This window comes from Hyperolius riggenbachi, chromosome 1 (assembly GCF_040937935.1).
Source record: "Hyperolius riggenbachi isolate aHypRig1 chromosome 1, aHypRig1.pri, whole genome shotgun sequence".
Lineage (NCBI taxonomy): Eukaryota > Metazoa > Chordata > Amphibia > Anura > Hyperoliidae > Hyperolius > Hyperolius riggenbachi.
Window position 1 is genome coordinate 585871571 of NC_090646.1, and position 27822 is coordinate 585899392.

The 27822-nt window shown below is 43.4% G+C and overlaps 1 protein-coding gene across 2 annotated transcripts; it reads right to left on the reverse strand.

Annotated features, from left to right (window-relative positions):
• Positions 1 to 18: 18 nt before the first annotated feature.
• Positions 19 to 27822, reverse strand: ENC1 (ectodermal-neural cortex 1). 2 transcript variants are annotated; one of them, XM_068248477.1, is made up of 3 exons: positions 27564 to 27822; positions 14906 to 16705; positions 19 to 5262 (listed from the first exon to the last, which is right to left on the reverse strand). In XM_068248477.1, exon 2 carries the CDS (start codon positions 16692 to 16694, stop codon positions 14925 to 14927), a length of 1770 nt encoding a protein of 589 aa, XP_068104578.1. In that variant the 5' UTR covers positions 16695 to 16705; positions 27564 to 27822; the 3' UTR covers positions 19 to 5262; positions 14906 to 14924. The 2 variants fall into 2 exon arrangements, with proteins under 2 accessions (XP_068104578.1, XP_068104567.1); XM_068248466.1 differs by lacking the exon at positions 27564 to 27822 and adding an exon at positions 22362 to 22522.

The window sequence follows — 27822 nt, forward strand, 5'->3', positions numbered from 1 at the left end:
AGCATGGCAAAAATTCAAACAGTGCAACTTTATTTTCTTACCACAAATTCACTTGAGGGAAAAAAAAAGAAAAAAAAACGCAATGAGGACAACATAAACACAGAAAAAAAAAAAAAGTAGAAAACAAAACACTTTCTTCGTTTCATTGACGTACAAAACAAATGGCTTTGGCAAAACCGCAAGGTTACCATAAATAAATAAATAAATAGCTTTGGATGATGCCAATACCAATCCAACAAAGCAGACAATTTACATCATTTTACAGGACAACACCGAGTACGGAACAAGCTGCAAAAAAAACCCAAAACATTTTTTAGAAACTTCCAGTTAAGAGAAGATTAACACTGGACAGGGGACACTATGTGCAAACTGTGTATACAAAGAATAGAGGCCGATGATGCAGAGCCTGCTGAGCCGGTGGCCTGAGAAAGTGACCTCCAAGCTTCTTGTTTTACCCTTATGTGTAATTACGGAGCAGGTCCTGTTACATGGGCAGCTCCTATTGAAGACGTTACTGTTGTAACTCCTGCTCATCTTGACCTTTAGGCCGATTTCCTTACAGATGTATTTTTACCTTTGCAGCATTGCAACTTGAGTTTATGGGAGACATCTGACATTTCTGTATCATCCAGTCTGAAGCTTAAGGCTGGTTGTCACAGTACAGCACAAAGACAAAGGAAGCCATACATGTTTTTGGGCAGTGTTATGGACAACGATTTCAATAGCTCCTCTTAGTAACTGTGTAAGTCTAGGTTTACAATACACCGGGCTACCGATGTGGATGGTCACAGCAAATTTGTTGTACGATCTGCGGTGCCCATGCATGGATTTTTGGTGACACTTGTAACAGACATGTCATAAGATAGCATTGCTGCCTCTAACATGTCCATCTTTTGTCTTGTGTCTTGAAAAAAATCACACAGCGTTGTTTCATCTACACAACAGACATGTGAATGGATTCTATAGCTAATACAGGATCAGTCCACACATAGGTTGCCAAAAATGATCTGATTTGGGCTGTAGTGTGAACCTAGCCCAAGCCTAAGGTAGTGAATAAAACAATGATTTTGATTTTTGTAATTATTCAGTCCCCAAAATCCCACATAACTTCACACAGTACACAACATTGCTCATATCAATTACTGCTTCATGCAATCTTGCCATTTTAAATCCCTTCAATCCCACTAACATGCAGACCTCGGGGCTAGTCTAGCTTGACACTACTTGACCTACCAACCTGTTTCGGGAAGGGAATATGTGCAAATTCTATGTAGGTAATCTCCCTGATGGGAAATAAACCTAACATTGCAGTGCTTATAGGCAGGACCAATAGTTTGCTTGTTGCAGAAGCCTAGACTGTAACTGTTTTGCACAGAAGAGTTGTTAGATACTCTGTTGCTGAAGTCTGGTCACCTGACTGCTCTGGTTTCTGGTCCCAGGCTATTGGGTAAAGCTTGATACTCTGGTAGTCGTCACTCTCCTCCTCCCATAAGGTATTACAAAGAGTTCCATCAATCTTGGATGTGAGACAGCTGCTGCAGTATCAGGCATGATTATTTAGCAGCTCAGGGACATTCAAGTGTTCCTTGCCCTAAAAAGGTATTTGATAGCATTTCTGTGTGATCGCTTTTTAGTATATAGGCTCTAATGGGTGAGGGGGGGGTGGGGGGGATGCAGTAATTGTGCTTGAACCTTTTGCCCTAACTAGCAAGACCAGCCAGCATGTTTGGATTTAATGCATGCAAAGTGAGCAGTGGATTATTAGTGGCCTTACACAGTTTAATAAGAATGATGGCACTACACTTAAAGTGGAGCTAAACTCAGAACTTCCTCTCTGCTCTAAAAGATTAGCCACAACATGATGACCTTGGTGGGGGGAAAAAAATACAATTTATGTATATTCTAAAAAAAATATGAGTTTTAAAGAGAATATGTACTCTAAAATTCTTACAATAAAAAGCATACCATTCTATTCATTATGTTCTCCTGGGCCCCTCTGTGCTGTTTCTGCCACTCCCTGCTGCAATCCTGGCTTGTAATTGCCAGTTTTAGGCAGTGTTTACAAACAAAAGACATGGCTGCTAACCAGAGTGTGATAGGCTGAGAGGAACTCAGTCTGTGTCTCATATAGAGCCTGCAGATGGCCTGGAGAGGGTGTGTATAGCTTCTATCCCATCACAAACAGAGCAGCACATTCCTGCCTGAGTCCGACAAAAGAAAGAAGATTAGATCATATAACAGAGATAATACAGCCACTGTGCAACTAGGAAAGGCTGCAGTAAGACAGACCACATTAGAACATGTATAGGAACTTATAGGATAGAAGAATTAAGGCTGAAAATTTTGTTTCAGAGTCTCTTTAACTTGGATTCTCGTTTCAGGCAGTACTGAAAGGGTTAAGCCCCAGTGTTTATTTGAGCCTCTGCAGAGATCCCAGTAGAACTCCTGCAGTCTATTCAATGCTACCGATAAGACAATTTGATCTAGCTAAACAAACACAGAGCACAGTGCAGTATATTTTGTAAGCAACTATATGTGGAATAAAGACTTTTCAGTGTGTGCTGTGCAAGAGTCCGGGTCTGCTTTAAGATGGATTGATAACTTCTGATTAATTTTGAAATAAAGAACATCAGAAGATCCAGCAATTCCCTATTTTCTGCTAATCAACATTTTTACAAAATGTTATTAAGTACACTCAAATGTGAATACAGTAATGTCCAAAGTGGGTATTGCTGCGTGTTAGAAAGTGACTCATATCAATAAAAATGAAGAAAAAGTGTGGCCATATTCCAACTAATAAAGTGACGGGCACCGAGTTGGGACTCACATAGCTCCGAGGTCTTCTCTCTAATGACTTATGCTGGAGGTCATCTACAGTGTATTTGTGTGAAGCCCTCTTGCTTGTCACTGCATTCCTGCTAATAATCATTGTCAGAAGTCCTTCATCACACAGCCTGCAGAGTGTTTGTGCCTGCAGAGTGGGAATGGGAGGCAGCAGCTGTGACACACATCTTGTTAGAAATCTATAAGGCTGACTGTGAATAGTCACATTGAATATAGCTGCGAGGGAGAGGCCCAGCCAGGCATCACATACTTCAATTACAGAAACTAACACTGCAACGTCACTTGGCAGCGATCATGTCAGTTGTGATAATATTTACATTGCATAAACCTATAGATGAAGCCTGCGATCTGTTACTAAGGTCTTCATGAAATTAGCAAGGAGCTCATTCATGCTGCACTTTTAATCAGCAGTTTATGCCTCATTACTGAGCAATTAATTTACCCTGAAAAAAAAATAGATCAATGTCCTTACAGTGCAGTATAGTCTAGTCTGGAGAGCAATTTAATATGCCTGCTGTTTTGATTTCCCAATGCCTGTTCATTTAGTGACTGTGTACACAGACTTTAAAACCAGGTGGCAGCCTTAATTATGTTGTAACTTACTCCTTCCCCAACTGACCTAACAATGCAACCCCCAATCCCCAGAGCTGTGTAGGTCACCGCCAACATGTGTACTGTGTGTAGATGGGCGATGACTGTGGCTATTATGGCCACTGACCTCCAGACATTAATCAGAATCTGAACAGTGTAAAAGGAACCAAAGTCACCCTGAGCTCCATGACTGTAAAATGAGATCATGTGACACTGAAGTCACTTCCTGTCTCGGATAAACATGGTGGGGGTGTTCAATGTGTTCAACTGTGGTGGTGGGGGATAAAAATTCCTAAACTTGGGCTTAAACCTGAACACTCAGCAGTTGTAAAGCCTATGATATCATCATAAAAACCTCTAATCCTAAGTGTACCCATGACCAGATGGATCGGGCATTTACGCCCAACTATCAATCTCCGATTTATCTGGTTTGATCTCAAAGCCTTGTTTGCAAAAAAAATGATCACGAAAAAGATAATTTACACGATTGCAGAAACTGCCGCAGGAGATCTATGGTGATCTTAACCATCTCTCATCCAGTAATCTGACAGGACGGTTGTTGAAAACCAACGATCGCCGCATGTGGTAACACGTCTTTAAACATCGGTTTTGAGATATCACGCAATATTAATGATAATTTAAATGCTGTTGCGTGCTATCACAAAAACGATTGTTCGTCAAGAAAAAATTGCGACGTGGATACAACCCTAAAGCCAACCCAGAAACACCAATCGTGTCCTCTGTTGAGACACAATACAGCTCTGACAGATCTTTTGCCTCCTGCATGTGATTTTTAGGTCAGCCTAGTCTCCCAAGTTTATCTTCACGTCCCACCAATGATGACCATTTTTGGAAAGGTGGGGCAGTTACTGGATCACCAGCGGTGATGAACAGAGGGAATGTGCTTTGGTTCAGTTTAACACGTATGCTGTTGGTCCATAAGGATCTGACAGCATCCTTATACTGTAATCTCACATTCCCTCAATGTCATCCTTTTGCATTTTTTGGCCACACAAATTCCCAACTTGTCACCGAATGCCCGGCCACACACATCTACAGCACAGTGATCGGTTCATCACAGAAAAAAAAAAAAAAGAATGCAATGCTGCAAGCAGGTAAAATACACTGTCCTGAAATGTCTTTTCAGTATGGAATCACTCAACCAGGCCTGTCATGTGTCAGCACAACTACAAGCATTGTATCAGCATGCAGACAGCACAGAACAATAAACACACAGCCGGGAATGTAATAAGTAAGTCATATATAAATAGGCAAATGAAATGGCAATGGATTGTGGGTAGCAAGACATCCAATGTTTGTTCACAGTTTTTTTTTTTATCTTCACTTCTGATTTAATTACAGTTGTGTTTTTTTTGTAATGCTTAATGTGGAGAATGCATTGAACTGAAGGATTAGAAGATGCCACTGGCATTGCCCGTAGTGCAGTCCTGATGTTAAGTGACGGGCGGTTAGAACTCTATGCGACTTGACGTTTTCGCTTCTTGAAGCTCTCACATGATCGCGATGATGAAGTCTGCAGTCCAGATGGTTTCCAGCTATGTCCTCTTTCTAAAATTGTCCAAGAGTTCCCAAAATGCACAGCTTGGAAAAAGGGGCACTGTGTATCTTCTGACAGTAATTGGATTAATACTGACATCTGGAGAATGATCTAAGTCTGGAGAGACCATAACCCATCCGCAGCCAGAAGGCCCCAGCTGTAGAAGGGTTATGTATTAACGGCAAAACCAAACTTCTTTAGCATACACCCAAGTGTCTTTAGGTCATCTTCATGTAAAAAGCTGGCCTAGAATCTTCACAGCTGAGGTCCTGCATAGAAAACAAAGCAAAGAACACAAATGTTATCTCTATCCCCAGCAATAAAGCAGATGTATACAAAAGATGCTTTGCATATATATTACATTGAACCCTCATAATGAGAATGTAATCATATTACAGTAGGTGGAATCACATTAGCCATCTGCCTTCACATTGGTTACCTGATGTTCTGGCACACCTAAAGCATGTGGTTTAGACAAAAGAGCCCAGCTACACCTCCTGACATTGGCAGAGGGTTGGTGGACCGGGTGTCCAAGAAGATTATTGGTGGAGGGAAGGTGGATTAGGTCCTGGTGCTGAAGTCAAAGCTAAGGTGATGAAAGGAATGCTAGCAGACAGGTTACAATTAGGTTAGTTTTATTAGTTAAATTTAGTGGATCAAGATTAGACACCATTAACAGAGTTTAGGTTGAGGAGAGTTATTAAAGTCAATGGGAATAATAATAAAAAACAAAAAAACAGGTGCTTACCTAAGGAGAGGGAAGGCTCTGGTTCCTATAGAGCCTTCCTACTCCTCTCCAAGTCCCTGTTCCAGTGCTGGCTCCCCAGTAGCAGTATTCAACAAATGTGGTCAAATACTGCTCTAATCCTCCGCTGCGGAAGTCTTTGGGAGCCCGAGTGCTCCCACAGACAGGCCTCTCTCGTGCACTAATTCGTGCGCAGTATGGAGCCGCCTGTCTTCTGGAGGACTTGTTCTAAAGTCCCCTACGGTGGGGGATTCAAACACGGAAGCCAGCACTTAAGGGGGCCGGGAGGGGAGCGGGAAGTCTCTATAGGACCCAGACCAATCCCTCTCCTTAAGTATTGTCCCCCCCCCCAATAACTTTAAGGCCAGATATCCGAAGGGAGACTTGAGAGATTGTATAGGCCTGTCTATAGATTCAATACACAAGCTGGTTGAACCAGTTATCTGTAGCCTATACATGTCAAACTTTGGCCAGCAGGCCAAATCTGGCACTCAGAGCCATTACATTTGGCCCTCAGTAATTGCCCCACTTTGCATCATGTTTGGTCCACTCTAGCCCACCAGGGAAGCTATATTGGAGGTGAAGCCCTAGATCACAAGGGAAGCCATATAGGGGGATGGGGACAAGGAAAGCACTAGGTACTAGGGAACTGTACAGGGGAGGGAGAGAGGACCACTAGCCACCAGTGAACTGTATAGGGGAGGGAGGAAGGCCACTAGACACTGGGGATCTGTAAAGGGGTTGGAGGGGAGCTATTAGACACCAGGAAAACTTCATAAGGGAGGAAGGTGGCCAGCAGAAATTGAGGTTGGCCCGTGACTAGGTCCTAGTGTTCAATTCCGTCTTACTTTGTATTTGAGTTTGACACCCCTGCTCTAGCCAACGGCCACCTGAACACTTGACCTTTTTATTAGGATCCCAAATTTGGCAACCACCAAACAAGCTCAGCTCAACAAACCTCCCTCAAAAAAACATAACTAAAAGGGTGTTAATTAACATCAACAGAACCAACTGAAAGTGGCTGAACGGAGTGTGGCTCTTGTATGAGATGATTGTGTAATTATACTTCTGTACTTCCTTTGACAGCTATCAGTGTTATAGGCTGCCATAATCTGGGAAGAATGCATAAGCATTGAGTATTCAGCAGCTAATCACAGTCAGGTTTGAAATAACAACAGATAGTAAGAGAACATTGTGTAATATACAGCTGCCATAGAGGCAATGAATGCAGAAATGCACTATGCTGGTGAGTGGGTTTGTAAATTAGATACATAAAGACAACAATAAATAGGTGCTAATCTACTATAGGGGACCCAGCAGGAAACCTCATAGGAAACAGTTCTCCAATCACAGCACCCTCTACAGCAGGGCTTTTCAATGTTTTCACTCATTGTACCACTTTTATCACCTGAAAAAATTGAAGTACCACCAGTGTGCCAGCACAATAGATCTAACCAGATCAGGCTCGGCTGTTTCCAGAGGAGCCCGAGCGGAGAGCTGCTACCGCGCATACACTCACACTAACAAGGAGATATTCGACGGGTTCCAGCGCTGGATCCCCTCTACTGAGGAGGAAGGGGGAAGCCTCTTTAGGATCAAGAGGCTTCCTCCTCCCGGGGCACTTTTTTCTTACAGGTACACTTTAAGAAAGGGGGGGGGGGCATATGGTAGGGGAATAGCAGGAGGCATTGGTGGGGAGGCAGAGGAGCGAGTGAGGGGTAGCCAAACTTTGTGGAGGCAGGACGAGACCAGGACAAGCGGCAGGTGGGCAATTAAGTAGCAGACAAACTTGGAATGTACCACCTGGCCAACAGCAAAGTACCACTGGTGGTACGCGTACCACAGGTTGAAAAGCCCTGCTCTACAGCACAAAGCATTGTGATTACTTATACTACAACCTACTGGAAACCTAGCAGTTTGAGAGGGAGCCGTCCATCCAATCACGTAATAAGAATTTCCCTATGAGTTTTCCTGCTGGATCCCCTAAAGTAGACAAGCACCTATAGATATTCTTTGGTTCCTGGGTGTACTGCTACTGCACTGTCACTGTGTGGCATACTACAAAAAGATTTAAAACACAGAGCTTGCACAAATGTATAGAAGCCTGTAATTTAACAGGCTACGGTGTAACAGACTCCCTTTAAGAAAGTGAGAGAGAGAGAGAGCACTATGACAAATAAAGGATAGATTGTACTTTTTTCCTATAACTGCTAGGGTGTGACTTTCCTTGCTTGATACATTTGGGCAGAAATGTAGAATTGTCTGAACAAGAGTTCCTAGCATTCCCCTCCCTCTCTCCTTGTATAACCCACATCGTCTGCGGAGTGCTGAAAGTAAATGGCACAGGCCCTGCAAATCTCCAGTTTGGAAAACGTGTAGTGTCTGGCTCCAGATTCTCATTCTGCCAGCTAACAGACCGCTGCCAATGCATGCCTCAATGTGTGCTGCACAGCCCTGAGAGTCTATGGATGTCTCAGCACAACTTCACAATGGATCAAGCTCAGTGATAGGAAGACAAGCTGTACAACAGAATGGTCATTATTAAAGTGAACGCTGTGCATACGCATGAATGTAAAGTAGTGTACACACTTGTGATTAAAGTCGGCCGAGGCAGACCATAACGACCAATTCTCAATGTGTCGGCAAGAGATTAACCTGGCAGTTTTTTTTACTTCTGGTCACACAGTACTGATTCAACATGACAGTCAGGCCATTGGCTTTTTTTTTAACAAAGTCAGCAAGAGCAGATTTTATGATCTGTCAGCAAGAGTTAGGAACTTAGGAGCTACCAATCAGAATTGGAAATCCTGGCTGAAGGGTTTGTACCTACCATGACATTATATGGCAGCATGTGTGACAATCAAATCTTCCACATCAAGCACAATAGCACACTATCTCTACCTTTTGGAGGACTACGTTGTTTGATTTGGTCATAATATTACAGGTATTACTATTATTGCATATTTATACAGTGCTGATATCATCAGCAGTGCATTACAGATAGTGTGTAGTCATGTCAGTAACTGTCCCTCATCAGAGGAGCTCACAAGCTTATCCCTACCATAGTCATGGTCTCATGTCCATATTGTAATGTAAGGCCAATTTGGGGGGGGGGGGGGGGGGTAGTGACCAATTAAAGGAAACCTGAGATGTGAATAATGGGTGTATTTATGCTAACCTGGGGCTTCCTCCAGCCCCATGAGGTCCGTGGGCTCATTTGCCATTCTCTCCGGCTACTGATCTTTTGCTAGCCACCCCCCACCATGCAAACTGGCCGTCCGCGCTCTTCTGTGCATGCGAGAGCGTTCTGCACCTGCGCTGTACTCTCCCAGGCATGGAAGCATGAGCAGAACCACACAACTGGCTGCGACTGGCCAGATTACCGGGGAGAGGGGATAATAAGTGAAGGGAGCGGCCGGAGAGGGCGGCAAAGGAGACCACACACCTCATGGGGCCGGAGGAAGCCCCAGGAAAGTATAAATACACCCAATATTCACATCTCAGGTACACTTTGAATGATCCAAATGGCTTTGGGATGGGAGAGTAAAGTGGAGTGCCAAGAGGAATTTCCATGCAAGCATGGGAAGAATATACAAACTCTGTGCAGACAGAGCCTTGATGGAGAGTGGTATCCACTACGCCATTGTGCCAACTCACATGAATAGGCATGGCAATATGTTTAGTGGTCCACCGAAATGGGCATATAAGGAAAGAGGTAATCCTTGCACAATCCCATTCACAGTCTTTTCAGCATCATTGAAAAGGCATTCTGATATAGTAGGACCTATGTTAGCTTTTATGATGTCTACAGTCACTCATCCCAACACTACAAGTTAGCAGACATAATTCTATGGACATGGAAACAACCAGATATTAGAATACAATTACACTTGCACTGACTGTAGTTTTACAGCTACAATGAGCAGTTACTGTGCACTGACAGAACTGGGAGTACAGGTCAGCATTCCAGGGCCTCTTACTAACAGCACAAGCATGAGGCAACACCTGTCCCTAGAGGTGAAACCAGAGCAAATAAAGTTTCACAGCACAGCGGCATGCATTCTTCTGTGGAGAGGTCAGTCATGTGCCAGACTACTAGCTAACCATGGGAAATGAGTAACAGAAAAGGAGAGTGATCAAGAACAGAGAGCAACCAGATAACCGTTACTGATGCTGAGGGATTGAGGAATCTCTCAGTATGTTGACACTATCTCCGGAGGATCAGGAATATGTGTGGCTAGCTGGAGCGCTCGGCATATCGGTGATAAAATGTTGTTTGCTGAAATAACAAGTCATGGAGAGAAGACTACGTCACTGTGTAACTTCTCCTCCAGTTATGTACAGGAAAGTATGCACTGGGGACAAGAGACCTGCAATGCGGGCGTGAGCGCTGCTCTGAACCCGGGGCTGGGTGTTTCTCTCTGACCTTGAGATTACGGACAGTTGTCTCATGCTTTAGGCACTCGTTTTATCACGCTAAACCCTGTAGATTCTAATCAGCAATGCTTCTGCAAGTACATTTAAGGAGAACTCTGGATAAAAGGACAAGATGTACCGAACTTACATTAGGTAAAGCTAACATTTATGATAAAAAAAAAAATATATATAAAAGTATAAAAAATAAACAAAAAAACTAAACAAAGAGCAGCACAGACCTTTAATTCTCCGTGCCACTCCCATCTCTTTAAAAACAAATTTACACACGCTTATTCCAGTTGTTTTTTTATAAACACCTGATTAATGTTACCTACAGAAATTAATGGTAATTTTTTAATGTTTGGCTCTGGCTTTGATAAAATAAGCCCCCAAAAATGTCCTGCAGATACCAAAGTCAATTTAGTAATGATGTGTAAAGTCTGTACAATGTGTAAAGTACTAGGTAATTCCCAGTCGTGCTGATCCAGGGATTTTATCTGATTGCCATCTGGAGTCGGGAAGGAATTTTTATTCCCTTTTGGGGCTAATTGGACCATGCCTTGTAAAGTTTTTTGCCTTCCTCAGGATCAACAGTGATATGTTAGGGAGCAGGCTGGTGTTGCACTTTATTTTCTGGTAGAACTCCAAGGATGTATGTGTTTTTTCAACCCAAATAACTATGTAACTATGTAAAGGTGATGGGCATCATGCCTGTTCCAATGATAGTACAAGAGGAGTTAACTCTGAATTCTTCTAGAAAAGACTGCAATTAAGATTTTTACCCCATACCCCAATGTTCCTCTGTGTGCTTTTAATTATTATTATTATTATATTATTTAAATTATATACAAATAGTAACCTTTACCTCCCCTACTTACTTTGCAGTATTACACTTTTCATGGCCAAATCTACAAAATGTGTGTCCTACTCCCCATCATCTATAGGAAGGAACGCGCAGGTTAAGCTGGGCAAAGCCTTAATTTAAACAGCAATGACTAGATAGACTTGAGGTGGATGTACGATATCTAATAGCTTGGTTTGTAGATTTGATGTAAACAATGAATATTATTATTTTTTTTTTTTTTTAAAAAAGGCCTCCTTGGTTAATAGTTAAACCGGGAAAAGCCATTCCACTGGAAATATACAGGAGTTCCGCAGGCAGAACTAGCACGAGAATGAGGCTCCATAGCTCTTTACTGTAGAAAGCTGTCTGCAGTGAGCAGAAAGATATTACATCACCTCTGCTGATGGATGTGGCATAGATATCAATTGTGCTCTGCTGTCTGACAGGTTATGGCTAATGCACAACTCTGAGTAACCAGTCATTTACTTTCTGTTGGCCCACTTTCCTAAAACAGACTATGATTATGACTTGTCCATATCATTGTTCTCTCATCTCCAAAGTCACATCGCAGTGACAATTGCCTGCTGGGTCTGAACACATCCACCCGCTTTCAGGCTTTGTGGTGAGAGGATTTGCTTTGACCCATTTTTGATGAGCAGAGTAGAAGCATGGGCTAGAAGAATGGGTCACCTTGTGGCTAAGACCTTAGCATCTCAAGCACCTTCAGCCTGAGCTTATGGAGAGCTAGAAGACATCATTTGGGCCAGTCCAGCATAAGATCCAGCACTAGTAACAGCCAGGAATCCAGCTGCACAGCCTGGTGTAGTTTGGCAACAGCAACTTGATTAGGTACTGGGGGATGGTGGGGGTTAGAGGTTACAGCAGGTTAATAAAGCCCTCACGCTGCAGCTGTTAGGACAAATAAGGCTGCACTGTTTTCTATAACATTAACTTCTGCTTTCCTGAGGGAATTGCTTCTCTAATTGCTACTGTCAGTTTATGGTTAGCTTTCTTAACCTGCTCAGAAAAAGGTTTTATTTTTTCCTGTTGTTCATGTCACTCCTTTCTTTCTCACAGCTGTGTTGAGCACATTTCATTTCTGACAACAATCATTCCTAAAACCGTAGAAAAGAGCGCCTTCATCCATTTCAAGGCAAAGGTTTTATAAACAGAAGCATGAACACTAGCACTGCCATATCGCCAGCGACCGTATTTAGGGAGAGGCGGATCATCTGCAAGATGCCGTTTATATAGTTTATTGTATAGTGTTAGTGCTTCAAGTATATGAATGTGCCCCAGATTTCAACGTCCATATATTATATCCATCAGCTGTGTACAAAACATAACCAAACAGTGGTAATATTACGGTTACTGCCATAAGTACCCCAAAATACGCTAGTAGCATGACCTGCAGTACTCTCGTAGTGCCACCGCTACTATGGTAACATGCGCATTACCATAGTAATAGAAGCGCTGCTGGATAACGCCCAATGGTAAAGTTACCAACATTCTACTACATCCGTTAGTTCCCAATAGTAAACTATCAGTACTAATTTTCCACTGGCTGTCTGCACCCCAATTCTCACACTAACCCTCCCCTATCTATGTTTAATAATAACCTTACCCACCTAATCCTAACACTAATCTCTCCCCACCTGCTCCTAACAATAACCTGCTGCTATCTGTTCCTAACACTAACCTCCCTCCACCCACTCCTAACACTAACCTCCTTCCACCTACTCCTAACCTCTCTCCATCTACTCCTAAAGGCCCATACACACGTCGGATTTTAGCGAACGACCCGTCGTTTGAACGTTCCGTCGTTCGGACGTTTTCGCGTCAAATCCGACGTGTGTACAGACTATCGTTCGGGTGATAAGACTGGTTACCAACGATCCGCCGGACGATAGTCTGTACACACGTCGGATTTGACGCGAAAACGTCTGAACGACGGAACGTTCAAACGACGGGTCGTTCGCTAAAATCCGACGTGTGTATGGGCCTTAACACTGATCTCCCAACAAGCATTGTAGATGTGTAAAGGTACGTACACATGCACTACTAAAGAGAACGCCGGGTCTGTCAAACCCTCCCGCTGGGCGGTCGTTCTCCCGACAGTAGTGCGTGTGTACAGTCTGTCTGCAGACTGATAAGGCTGTTTCTGAACGATCCGCTGAGCAGATCGTTCAGAAACAGCCTTATCAGATAGACTGTACACACGCACTACTGTCGGGAGAACGACCGCCCAGCGGGAGGGTCTGACGGACCCGTCGTTCTCTTTAGTAGTGCATGTGTACGTACCTTAAGCACCTTAACACACAAAGCTCTGCAGTAAAAAGGAGCTGGACCTGATTATACATGACATGCAAACATTGGCAAGCAAGCAGTCTACAAGGGTTTGCAGATTCTTCCTGATAGTATGTAGACAGTGTACACTGCATTCACAGGGAGGTTAATAAGGTTTAAATGGATCTCAGCACAGTTATCTGTTGACTCCTTGCAAACAAAACATGTATCAATGTGCCACAAGGGTCATGGATGTGTTACTTGAAGATCAGCTAACTGGTTGTTATTATTATTAGCTACCAATTAGTGACTGGGGCCAACTCAGTGATCAGTTTCAAGCAGATTCAATCATTTTCGCTGGATCTGCCTAAACTTCTTCTGAAATGTATCAATGACTTTTATGGAAGCTAAAAATTCGTAGCAGTATATTGTGCTCAGGTCAAGCAGTATCATTAGTGTGATGGGAGGATATAGTTTATTTGTCAGATTTGGCCTTTAGTGAATCTTGCATAGCAGATAAATAACACAAATCTATGACTGGAGGCCATGAAGTCCATTCACCTGAAGAAATTCCAATTTTGCCTATTTTGCCTACAAAAGTCATCTGACTCCAACTCCTCAGTCAATGAAACCATCGTCTCCAGGTACCCAAAAGTTGCTCTGACTCTATATATATTCATATATAGATTTAGTCATTGTTTGGCTCTTTTTGCTCTCTCCAATTTACATTCTGAAATTTGTCACAGGTGGGGACATCTTTAGTTCTGCTAGGTGATCTATACCATAGTCCCCCAACCCTGTCCTCAAGGCCCACCAACAGTACATGTTTTGCAGAAAACCACACATAATCACAGGTGGGGTATTTATTGTCTCACCAGAGCTAATTAACTACCTCTGTGGATTTCCACAAAACATGCACTGTTGGTGGGCCTTGAGGACACGGTTGGGGAACTATGATCTATATGGAATGTTTGTTACTGATAATGCTTGCTTGGCAATTGGAAAAAAGCTGTTATTTCCCACAATCCATTGAAGCTTACAGACAGCAAACTGTCAGGGCCTTGGTCATGACATCACACTTTGGGAGTGGTTTCCCCACAATATCAGCCCTCCCTCCCCGATTCTTGTGGGAATGGGGGTATCTGCTTCAGATTCGAATGAAATTCAATCCTTGGTTAAAGTTCCTCTTTAAGCCAGGGAAAACCATACGAAATGTTTTAATAAAATTACCTAACCAGGGTATAGAATAATACCCTGGATGTAAAAGTCTATAGTTTGCTTGTTTTTTCTGATCTCCAATAAACTTCACTGGGTATATAAAGAAAGAGAGAAACAAAAATACTGAACACTTCTTTCTTCAGAGTGAATTGGGGACAGCTTGTTCAATGTATGATCTGCATCAAAACTTGGCATAAGTCTGACAGTGATGTAATACATTTTATGTGCAGCTTCAAGCCAATGAAAGGTCAGCTCCGCTCTCTTGGGCAGCGTGGGACAGTGTGGTTTGATAGTCGGGAGGAACCTAGCAATAAATCAGGATTCTTCCCTGTACATCAGGAAAGGAATTACAGCATATGTTGAACTTTATAGCCTAAGATCACATTTCTGAATGAAGACTTACCATGCCAGTCTGCAGTGCTTTAGGACGGCAGATGTTTCCATGTGCTGACAAATGCCGTGGGGATGAGGGAATAAGGTACTGTAGTTATGCTGTTCCACGCATCGATTGTTGGATCGTAACAGTCCAATGTTTTGCACCTCTGAATTCCAAAATAACCTCCAACTACAAACAGTTTATTGCCAGATGCTACGGCGTGACAGCTCATTCTTTTGGCTGTAACATCTCCGGCTTTAGTCCACTGATAGGTTTCGCTGTTGAATTTGTAAGCTGAACAGGCTGAGAACTCTGTGTCTCCACCCATGATGAAGATCTGAGTTCCCAGAACAGCTGCCGCTGTGTAGCGCCATGGCTGTGGGCAAGTAGCTGGTACAGTCCATCTGTTTTCAGAAGGATCATAGCACTGAACCTTAGGCAACTTGTCATGGCTCACACTAGTCCCTCCAAATGCAAACAATTTCAGCTTTGCGCTGACCACTGCGGCATTGCTGACACCTTCTCTAAGAGGAGCAACCATTGTCCACTTGTTGGTCGCTGGGTCATACTGTTCTACTTGTTTTAGTGACACAGATGGAGAGGCCGGAAGGCAGCCAGTAGCTGCGGTGTGCCCCCCTACGACATACAAACAGTGCTTTAGTTCAGCAGAGCCATGACCAAACCGTGCAACAAGCATTGGAGCAGCCTTTGACCACTCCTCATGGAGAGTGTCATAGACCCAAACGTCCTTAGAAACACCATTTTCAGAACCTCTGCCCCCGGTGATGTACACCTTACAACCAATAGCGCATGCACTGAATTCTTTGCGGGGACTGGGGATATCTGCTTTGGGTATTATCTCCTTTGCCTTCTGGTCAACGAGGTATAGTTTATCGCACATAAAAGTCTGTCCACCTAGAAGAAAGAGAGCATGGCCAGTTTTACGAGGTTTAGCACACATGCTGGTCACCACACCATCATTTTGCAATATTTTTAACTTGCACCTAATGGCCTCTTCTACCAATTCTTTGCTTTTTTTCTGCTTAATGATAAGTTCCTCCATAGCTACATTCTCCATGAGATATATCGCTGGCAACAGAGCCAGACGTACAGTTTGTAGCAGCTCACTAAGGTAACAATGTCGTTTATTGAGATCATAGTTAATCCAGTTCATAGCAGATTCATACACCATCCTTTCATCTTCAGTTTCTAGTTCTTCATGGGATAGTAACTGTACCACCAGTTCTTTGGGTAGCATGAGAAAGTCTTCGGTTTTGCAGATGGTTTGAAAGTTGCTAAGGCACATCCTCCAAGACAGTTCATACAGCTTAGTACACTGGTGAGCGTCAGAAAGGAGAAGCATGCCCAAACAGTTGGTGGGATGGAGATTTTTCTCCAAGAACTCAGCACAAGCATCTCTGATGTCCTCAAACTCCAACATGTCTCCGGCTTCCAGGAGAGATTCAGCATTTTCTTCATTGATGAGGACTCTGGAAGAATATGCATAATCCAAGAGCAGCTCAAGAACTTCAGGGTGGATAGCATTGTGGAAGTTCACCTCATTGGCTTGGCTTTCTTTAAGACCACCACTGAACATGGCTTCAAAGTAACGACTGCAAGCAGCCAGGACTGCTCGGTGACAAGGGAAAGACCTGCTTCCTGCCAACAGCAGGACATCGGTGAAGAGGCATTGTTGTCGCAATAGGTTAAGATGAGTGAGGACATTGTCAGCATATGAAGACTTGTGAAACAGGTAGATGTTCATTGAGCCCGTACTGGCTCTGGACTTACGGTTTTCATGTATGCTGACTGACATTTTCTTCACTCCTGTTAGAGAGAAAAGAAAAAACAACGGTACATAATTAATTCATTCATGGAACAGTATACATAGAAAAATCACATTAAACAAACAATTGAGTCACTCGCTGCTTTCACAACTGACAGAAATTCCCAAGCTTGTCAAGTCATGAGGCGCGCTTGCGAAAGCAAGACAGAATATTATATTTGTATGTTCTCCTCATGTTTGCGTGGGCTTCCTCCAGGCATGTCATACATTGCATCAAAGTGTGCATCAAGTAATGTATACAATAGCAGTCTTAGTTAGAGCCAATAATCGCCAAGAACATAGTAAGTCCATTACCCAACATTTCTGAACTACTACGTTCACATTTGGCCAACCACACTCAGCCCTGTTTAAGTGCTACCTTGACAAAGAGGGTCCGTTTTGGACTTTTAGTAGACCCATTATCTTCTTGGTGATCATTTACTGTAACTACTGCTAGTGCATACGTTATCTGAAACACTCTGTAGTGTAGTGTTTAACTTTCTCAATCCTTTGATGCTATAATTCCTGGAGGCTTTCTACAACTGTAGCCATCAAATGTTATTTGCATAGACGGTTTTTAATGCCTCGTACACAGCATGCAATTTTCTGTCAGTATTTGGGTTGAATGGATAATTTCCGACAGGTCTGATCTGATTTCCGTTCGTGATTGGAAAATCAATAAGAAAAACAGATCGGGAATCAAAACAGATCAGAAATCAGATCGGACCTGTCAGAAATTATCTAAGACCCAAAATCTGACTGGAAATTGAATGGTGTGTACCAGGCATTAACATGGGCACTTGTACGGGGGCATTTTTTAAACATACTGTTGAGTTAATAGAGGGGATTTATGTATATATAAGATGCCATTATACTGTTTGTATACGTAGTTGAAATTTAATGCTGATCTCCCTCCCTCCCCCCGAAAAAAAATATAAACATTTTATAACCATGTCCCCACCAAGAATTTGCTGGATTTCAAACACACAACACTTATATTTAGATAAAAGACCCATATGACACAAAACTATGGCTGCCCTCCTCCATCTTCCCCCTCACGGCACCATAGGAGGAGCTTTGTGTCTGTGTGATCCCATGATTCCCCATGTGTTTTACAGAAGGGGGCGTGTACTGGACTGCCAGTATGCTAGACATTGCCTGTCAGTCTGTAGAGAAGGAAGAGAAAAGATCAGGTCATGTGATCTGTTTTTTTTTTTTTTTTTTTTTTTTTTTTTTTTTTACACACACACACACACACACGTATACAGGTATAAGAACTCAATTCCTTGAATTCCACTAAAAAAACTAAAACCATAAAGGCCGACTAGATATAAAGATACAGTTCCTAAAGTTACCTTATATCTACGCCCTAAAGCATAAGAAAATAATGTGTCCATTCATAAAGTACTCCACTGGTTTATTCTGGTACTTCATTCATGAACTCCTAAGCAAATAAAAACTGTATGTCAACTTTTTAATATTCCTTATTGTGCATGTTTATATACAATCCTTTGTACTTTCCCCTATGTGGCATGTAGGTGACAAAAATTGTCTTCTATAAGCTTGCCAGTCTTGTAAAACCAGTTCTTCAGCTTGAGGAAAATGCACCAGCGATCTGAGTTCAGCAAAAGCATTGTCTGTTCCATACCTCTGACACCTCCGACATTCACATGAGCCACTCTACATGTCAACATACACACGCCACAATCACAACAAGAAAACATGTGAGAATTCTGATACATGTGATAAAGGAGGTATGCAAGACGAACACCTCCTGCTGGGGAAAAGTGACGGCACTGATCTCCATACTGCTCTATGTAGGGACTACATTGACTACACAACCGAATACTGAGCTTTGAGAAGGGCCAACTACTAAGCAGAGGTCAACAGCTGCACCGAAACTCAGGAAGTTTGTCAGGAAACACATGGAGTTCTGTGCTATCCCTAATGTACACATCCATATATCCTTACTACTCCCAACTTCAGCCACTCGTATAACTCATGTAAGCAGAAACCCCTAACCCCAAACATGGTTTTCAGCTGATCCTTTAGAAGTCTCTCCTCTTTACTGTTGTTACAAAGGTCATGCGGGTGATTTACTGTCATAACCTCAAAGTGCTCCTGTAACAGGCCACATGCCAGAAGGTGCTATTTTAAATCTCCTGTCCAAGCAAACTTTTTTTTTTTTTTTTAAACCCGTAGTCTCCCTCCCTCCTCACCATTTCCCAAATACAGTAGAATCCATTTATAGCAAACTCCAAGTGACCAGGAAAAGTAGTTTACTACATCAGAAGTTTACAATATCAGAATTGTTCATACATTATGGGATTGATTCACAAACAGCTTTGGACGTGCAAACTCGGGTGCTAAGTAGTTTGTACGGCTAAAGCTGTTACAGATCGCGCGCAAAGTTTAGTGCTGCGAGGCGCGCGCGAAACATTGCACTGCTCGCGTGCTAAGTATGCTTACCACGCAAATGGTGCGATGTTTTGCACACACCGCTAAACTTTGCACGTGAATCGCCCGTTTTAGCGTCCTAAGTGCCTTTTCACTGCTAACACTTAGCACCCTTTAGTGACGCATTTGCTGGGACTTGAGGACTGAGTTTACTATATCCAGAGGTTTAGAGATTCTACTGTATCCTGTTTTTGTGTTAAATGCAACAATCATGGGATTTCTTGCTTGATGATAATACAGCTCTCCTTCTTGAACCTTGTAAATGTGAAGGAGGCAAGATGCCCGGCAGGGATCATGACTCAATCCCTCCAGCGACAGTGAAGGGCTGATACTGTACAGATGCGACACTAGCCTCTAGGCTAGCAGTGCTTTCTGTTGCTATGCGGGGAGGGGCCGAAGGAGTGGTGCATGAAGAGCATCCCACAGCAGCAGCAGGCGAGTGGGAACAATGCTCTAAGCTAGCACTTGGCCAATTCGACCCACTGGGCTGATCGCCAAGGGGCCGCTGTATCCACCTTAAGTTCTTGGCAGAGTCGGTCATTACTGAGATTTTATCTAGTGTGTGTGTACGAGGCTTTAAATTCCAGAGAGCCACTGCGCCCAAACCAAGAACTTCTTACTGAATAGGTACTTCAGGCAGTAAAATCTATCTAACAGCACCCATTAAAAATTATGCCTTCAGCAGTGAGATACCGGTCAGTTGAACAAAAAATTCCAGGCACAAAAACAGCTTCTTCCCCCAGGCAGTAGCCATGCTTACGGCAGAACCATCCTAAATCTGCTTGGACTTGAAAGCATCACAGCACAGAACTGAAAATATACGCTTCTCACCCTGTTTGCTACCACTTCAACTCGTGTACATTCCCTGACCTGTAATATCTTTACTTTCTGCCCTTGTGTATCGAATGGTTTGTGTCCGTTAAGCAACTGCCAAGTCAAATCCTGCAAGTGCAAACTTAGTTGGCCAAATAAAGTGGGATTCTGATTAGCCCACACTGTAGTGCATAAGGATACATTACAAAACCAAATGTGACTTACGTTAGTGCATATATTAAGAAGAACATATGTAGCCAGCAGGGCATGCTGGAACATGGACTCTCCTGTCACTCATCAAGCCACAGGCTGTCAATCACAGCCACAGAGGTTAAAATATGATTTATTAACACATGCTTAACCCTCCGAACAGGAAGTGTTGGAGGTTCCTTCAAATTACAAGTGTGTGTTTAGCTAATCTAAGTGTCACGGCGCCTCTATAACTGACACCGCAAGCAGCTGTCTGTAGCAGGAGAGGATCTGCAGAACTCTGTAGAGAACTTAAAGGGGATTTATCAGTATCTTATCTCTCAGGAAGGAACGCAATGCAGATCATTTCTTAGAGATTCTGCACTACAAGACTTTTCCACTACACTCTACAGCTTGCTACAGATGGGCAACTACCCCCCCCCCCCCCACCGATGCTGTCATAATGCTGTCATAACATCACTAACCGCTAAAAGTAGACATTGTGTCCATATATAAAAGGTGATCTCATTTCAAGACAGATGAGGGATATTTCACCTCTCGTATAGCACAGGAATGCACCTCACTAGACAGGATTTATAACCGTTGCACTGCAAGAGGAATGTATGTGTGTGTATCTGACTCTAAGGCATCTTTTGATAGACTGTCAGCAACCTTCAAACAGATCTGATGAAACCTGAACATGAAAAAATAAGCAACTGGCAGGGAGTTAAAGAAGGTCTTCATACAGGAAAAGTGAATCATAGTACATTCCCCAATGGTGGTAAAATTATTTCCTTTGATAGGTAGGGTAACCTAAGCTGACTTGCACTGCATGCTGTTATAGTTTGTCAATAGATTATAGTGTGATACACAGAGCAGACAGAGATTCTCGCTATCCATACTGTACCTAACCTAACTTACAAAGCCGGATTAATACTTTTTGTGCCCCTAGGCCAAGTATGTTGTGGCTCCCCTTTTTTGTGCAGCAGCGCCCCTCCCATTCCATGTGCCGCCACTCTTCCATGTGTTTCATCCATGTACAGCAGCCCCTCCCATTCCATGTGCAGCCCCATCTTCCATGTGTTTCATCTATGTACAGCAGCCCCCTCCTATTCCATGTGCAGCCCCCTCTTCCATGTGTTTCATCCATGTACAGCAGCCCCTCCCATTCCATGTGCAGCCCCCTCTTCCATGTGTATCATCCATGTACAGCACCCTCTTGTTTCATGAACAACCATCTTGAGCATCAGTTTCCCTTTTTCATGTGTTGCTCTGCATTTTCACCCTCTTTCATATGTAGTAACCCCTCCTTCATACCCAGGTGCCCCTTGGCCTGCAGACGCCCAAGGCCCAAGCCTTTGTGGCCTTTCTAGAAATCCAGCCCTGTTAACTTATGAAGGAACTCAACCCAGAACTGTACAGATCAATGACGTTATGCGACTTATACATGCCTATCAATTGTCTTTAACTAGATTCAGGAGCTTTAAGTGATGATGACCCGGTTCACTACATACACTTTCATTTGTGAATGAGCAAATCCCAACATGAATGCGTTTGCCAGTGGCAAACTCCATCACTAATCCCAAATGTGTGTGTCTAGCTTTAGTGTATTGTGCCTCAATGCAACTGAAGTACAAACAGTCCTGAACCCTGCAGTATCGTACCTAAAGTAAAAGTAATGAATGCCGCCAGTCATACTAGTTCCACACTGTCGGAAACCCTGGCATAGCAAACCAAATGTGTGGCAAACCATCCCATACCCAACAGCCCAGATATAATTACCCCAAGCTTATGGATCCAGCAACAGCCACCAATCTGGGATACATGGCACATATACCCACACTCATCCCAACCCATGCTGTCTAATGTGGCTGGCTGGACTACTTTACACCTAAGCTTAAGATTACAGCCAGGGAAACCAAGAGCCCCCATAAATCATTCTTTAGTTTAATGATAAATATCAGTCTAATGGTTGGAGGAACATTGCACTTGGCCAAAGAAAAAATACCAAGCCACATAATTATTCCGTAGAAGACTGGCCAGACATCCATAGGAATCAGGACTCAATCACCCAGGCAACAGTTCGGGCTGGAGTGCTATAAAGACATGTTGCTAGGCTACAGTACAGGTCACAAACGCAGTCTGTTACTAGGGACATTGGAGGAGGGTCGACACCTATCAAATTACAGAGTCGCTTACTTTGGGTGGGGTAAGAAGGGGAACTATGCACTTGTCCACATGATCCAGGACTCCACATCTTTTGGTGATGCAAACATTAGATTCCCGTCAGAGACAGCCTTAGCAGGCTGCCTCTAGCATGTGTGCAAGACTTTGGGTCCCTTAGACCAGGGGTTCCTAACCTTGCCCTTAACTGCCACCAACAGTGCATGTTTTGTGGAAATCTACAGAGTAGTTAAGCAGCACTACTGAGACACATATTACCTCACCAGTGAATGTTTGTGGTATTCTGCAAAACAAGCACTGTTGGTAGCACTGGAAGACAGGGTTGGGAAGCCCAGCCTTACTCAATTGGGATTCTTGTTGCCCAAAATAATCATTCAGGTGAGGTGGCTTATCCCCATACTAACATGCTGCTCACCGCTCTGCCAAGCAAATTACTTTACTCTAAAAAGGAGGGCAGGATAAACAGGAGCCAGCTACAATTGTACACAAGAGCCGTTGGTTTTTCAAAATGTCTAATCTGCCATAGTTGGGGGGCACCTGAGACCACAGAAAATAGTCACCAAAAACAACAGTGAACAATCATTTTGGAGGATGAAAGTCTAATGTTGGGCATACATGGCCCAGATTCCTCTTATCAATCGAGCCGCTGATGGCTCGACTGATAACATCAGACAGGTCCAATGACCTGCTGGATGGATTCCCCGCTCGATCCCCGCCGGCGGACAACAGCAGGGAATCAAGCGGCTGATAAGGAGCGCCGGGGGACGAGCGGGAATCGATCCGCACAGACGAGCGGGGGTCGATCCGGCAGCTAATCGGTCGCCGGATCGACCCGTGTATGCCCAGCATAAGGTATGTTCTGACCATAAAGAGATCACAGGGTGATACAATTATGTTGTGCAATACTAAATGAGGAAAATTTGGATCTCTTTGCAGCCACCACTTATACACAGACTTCCTTGAGAGCCAAATAATGGACTAGGAGGTAATATTTAAAGTGGACCTGAACTCAGAACGTCCTCTGTGCTTCATTTCTGATAAAAATTCTGCAGTGTGTCTACTTCCAGTTTTCATGGAAGCAGACATAGGTTTAACATCCTGTGTTTACAAATTAGCTGCTCTGCCAAGGCAGCCAGCTGACACAGCTGAGAGATCAAATTACGCTTGTTATTAGTCACAGATGAGGGGGAATTAGACAGGCTAAACTCTCTAAATACATACAGGGTGCATTTCTCTAGGTTTTCCTTCTGTGCTGTGCAAGTTCAGGTCCACTTTAAAACTTGTCTGAGACGGAGCACTCTCATCCTAGTAATGACTGAATGTCTCTGGATTAGCTGCAGTAAATGGCTCATATATGTGGCTGCATTCAGGATTTATACCATTTTCCTTCCGTAGTGTACGGACAACCACCAGAGCACCCCCACCATAGACAATCGGTAGTTTAGCCCAGCTACCTCTAGTAGATAAGCGCAAACTGCACTTCTTTCCCTATATTTGCATGCTCTAAGCCAAACAGCACATGCAAATTCTCAAGCCCCAGAAAACATCATTCAGTGCGACTCATCTCCTCATAAACTTCAGACTAGATTTAAGATGAACCAAAGATTATTTTTACAGGCTCAGCCATTCTCCTAATTATAATGTACAAAGGAGAACACCCTTCTACACATTTGCACACATACTTCACATTCCAGCACACATAGGCACTAAACCCTAGAAGATGTCTGGATATAAAACCATTAGGAGTGCATCCCATACCCAGCATAGTCAGTGTGCATCTGCACAGCCACTCCTCTCAGCCTAAGCCCATGGTGGGAACATGCTTTTAGCCTAACACAACATGACAGCTGAATATGCAGCACGTGTAAGGCGTATTAGGTGTATCCAAACCGTGTCTATGAAATTACTTAATACTGAGCTCCAGCGCTCCCCAGTCTGCACTCTGCCAAACATTCCATTTAGGCTTAAGATTACTGGAAAGTTACTGACAACAATTACAAACAGATTCCTTACAAGGAACCAACAATTCAACAATATAACAACACTCGTCCTTCTTATAAATAACAGCAGTGCGTACTGTGGGGTTTCAGAAAACAAAAGCTTAAAAATGACAGTTATTAAAGTTAAACCTGTTCACAAGAGCTTACAATTTAATTATTTTTTCTTATTACGTATGCAGGTGAATATTAATGTGCAATGAGACACTGGGGTAAGTTTATCAAAACCTGTGCAGAGAGAAATGAAGCAGTTACCTATAGCAACCAATTAGAATCACTGTTTTGTTACCAGCTGAAACCTGACTGGTTGTTCTGTTTCTTTACATCGGTCTTGATAAATCACCCCCCTCAGCCAAAACAGTGGAAGTTCCTGTCCAATATGGTGATGGGCTTTCCTTGTGCTATTTAATCAGCCCTGACTCATAAAGGCAGAGACCCCACAAGCAGTGGGCACCAAGTCATTAGCAGATGAGCTTTAGTTGTGAGGAGAGGTCTGCACTGTTCAGACTTTATTTGCTAGACTTTATTCGGGCAGCATGGTGGCGTAGTGGTTAGCGCTCTCGCCTTGCAGTGCTGGGTCCTTGGTTCAAATTCCTGCCAGGGCACTATATGCACAGAGTTTGTATGTTCCTCCTGTGACTACATGGGTTTCCTTCATGCACTCTGATTTCCTCCCACATTCCAAAAACATACAGTTAGGTGAATTGGCTTCCCCTAAATTGGCCCTAGACTACAATGGACATATGGACTATGGTAGGGATTAGTTTGTGAACTCCTCTGAGGGACAGTTAAAAGGCAATATATACTCTGTACAGCACTGCAGAAGAGGTCAGCGCTATATAAATACTAAATAATAATAATAATAATAATAGCACATCCCACAGATGCTCAATCAGATTTAAAGTGACCACTAACGATACTTTTGTGATGGTGCAATCTCACCACATCTAGCTTACCCTTCAACTACATAGATTTGGGAAGACTGTACAATCACGATTGTATTATTAGTGGGCACCTTAAGAGCTGGAGACAGAACAAGAGTTAGCAGATTAGGACACTTTTATTCCACTGCTCCATGTCTCAGTTTTGACCAGAGCTGTAGAGATGGTACAAAAATCAGACTCCTTAGTTATTGAAACCACCGACTGACTGAAGGTACCCAGAATTGGTTCCAAAGCCCAGGTTGTGACACTGACATGCCCTTGCAGGCAATTTCACCATTGGACAGGATATGGACACTGCGACTGGTCTGTGGCTACACAGCTCCACACACAGCAGCCTGCAATACACATCTTTCTCTCATGATCAGCACAAGTTCTTCTGAAATTTATGGTACAGTAGCTCATGTATGAGATCAGAGCAGACAGGCTAGCCCTTTGCTCCCCTTATGTATAAAGGAGCATTGGGACCCACACCACATGGACCATGTTTAGTAGGTAGTAACCTCTCTGCACCAGTAACAGCTCACAAGTTCTTCCATGTTGCAGATGCTCTGAGTTAGTCATCTATCCATCACAATCCAGCTATTATCAATGCCACTCAGAGCCCTACATTTACCCCATTTTCTTGCTTCCAACTAATGTTCCTCAAGAACTGGCTCTTTATTTGCTGCCTATTATATCCCGTTCTTTGATGGGTGCCTTCATAACAAGATAATCAGTGTTGTTATTCGCTTCACTTTTTGGTGGTCTTAATGTTGTAACAGATTGCTGTTTATTTTTAGTAAACTTTATGGAGGAACAGGCACCCACTGTGCAGCATGGCTGAAGCAAGCTAGGCGTACCAGCGACACAAGCAGCCAGCACTATACAGGCTATGCTGTCTAGGAGCAGACAGAGGCACACAGTATTGGCTGCCTGGGCATAGGAACAATAATAAGCTCTCAGGCTGAACACACAGCGTCTCTCATTCAAATCTTGCTCCTCCCTGTAACACACAGCAATGGACAACCCAAAAATCGCCTCTGTTACCATAACGATTGCAAAGCCAGCCCTGTTTCACATTTTACATAGCAGTCACTGTCACTGCAGAACAATAAACCCAACAGTGCAACACTGGCCATACTTAGCCGAAACAGAGCAGCTCAATACGGCTTACAATGGATAAACGCCACAAATACACAGCCTAGGTTCTCAACATGTGCGCCAGGCAGCTTGTGTCAGTCAAGTCACTGCAGAACATTTTAAGATTAAAAAGTGATAACTTCTACATAAACAAACCTAATTAATCAAATTATTGATTACAGCATAACAAGGGATTTGGAAAGCATCAACATGTCACTATGATACACTATTGAATATGGCATATATGGGTCATGTGGTACAAGAAGACATAGGTTACCCACAGCAGGGGATAAACACTATCCTTTGTAAAGAGGTTCATTCTGTAATCATGTTGAGAAACACTGGGCAGCAGGGTGGCACAATGGCTGGCAATCTCGCCTTGCAGCACTGGGCCCCTGGTTCGCATCCCAACCACTATCTGCAGGGAGTTTGTATGTTCTTCCCATATCTGTTTGGGTTTCCTCCAGACACTCCTGTTTCCTCCCACATCCTAAAAACATACAGATAAGTTAATTGTCTTCCTCCTAAATTGGCCCCAAACAACAATAAGTACATTACACTAAACATAAATTTGCCCATAGACTAGGATCCATACATAGACATGTGACCATGGTAGGGATTAGATTGTCAGCCCATCCGAGGGACAGTTAAGTGACAAGACAATATACTCTGTACAGCGCTGCAGAAGATGTTGGCGCTATATAAGTACTACATAAAACAACACTGCCACTCAGCACATGCCCAGAACACCAAAGTGCCTTTTTTTAGAGATCTGCCGTTCTCAATGATGGATCAACATTCTGAAACAACAATGTAGTACTGAAGTCACAATGGCATACATGTGACAGCCAGACCTCTCAACTAAGTATCTATTCCCAAAGTTCCTGATAAAAACACAAACACTATACTAATGTGCAGCTGCTTGTTTGATTTCTTGTGTACAAACAGCAATGATGAATATTTGTCATTACTCTCTGGATCACAACAATTGCAGCTGATGAGTTGTTGTCTTTAGCAGACCTGATGATCAGAATGCTGTGACCTATGCCACCCCGGTCCAGAGATGACAACGTGCCAGTGGCTTGCAGAGTACATGGCACAGGATGGGCTCAGCTACATGCAGCACATGGGGCAGACTGGCAGGGCAATGCACTCACCTCCAGCTCGCAGGGGATCATGTCACAGCGTGGAGTTCGCAGTCTGGGATAAAACAGTTGCAAAGCTTTTTCCTAGTTTATCCAAGAAGAGGCGAGGAGGACAGTGCGCAGCTGCCGGGGGCTGTGCAGGGCACATGGGCTGCTGCTGCTGGCCGAGGAAGAGGAGGAGGTACCGCACCAAGGAACGCTCTGTGTCTGAGAGCGCGATCCTCTCTGCAGCCTCCCTTCATTCACACAAAGGTGTTAGCGGCACAAGGAG

Bases quoted from the DNA above. Each gene is read 5' to 3' on its own strand.
- ENC1 (XM_068248466.1), bottom strand. From the start codon at position 22,419: ATGTGGAGTCCTGGATCATGTGGACAAGTGCATAGTTCCCCTTCTTAC. The intron at 16,706-22,361 runs GTAAGCGACTCT...TCTCTCTAACAG, and splicing joins CCCTTCTTACCCCACCCAAA to GAGTGAAGAAAATGTCAGTC.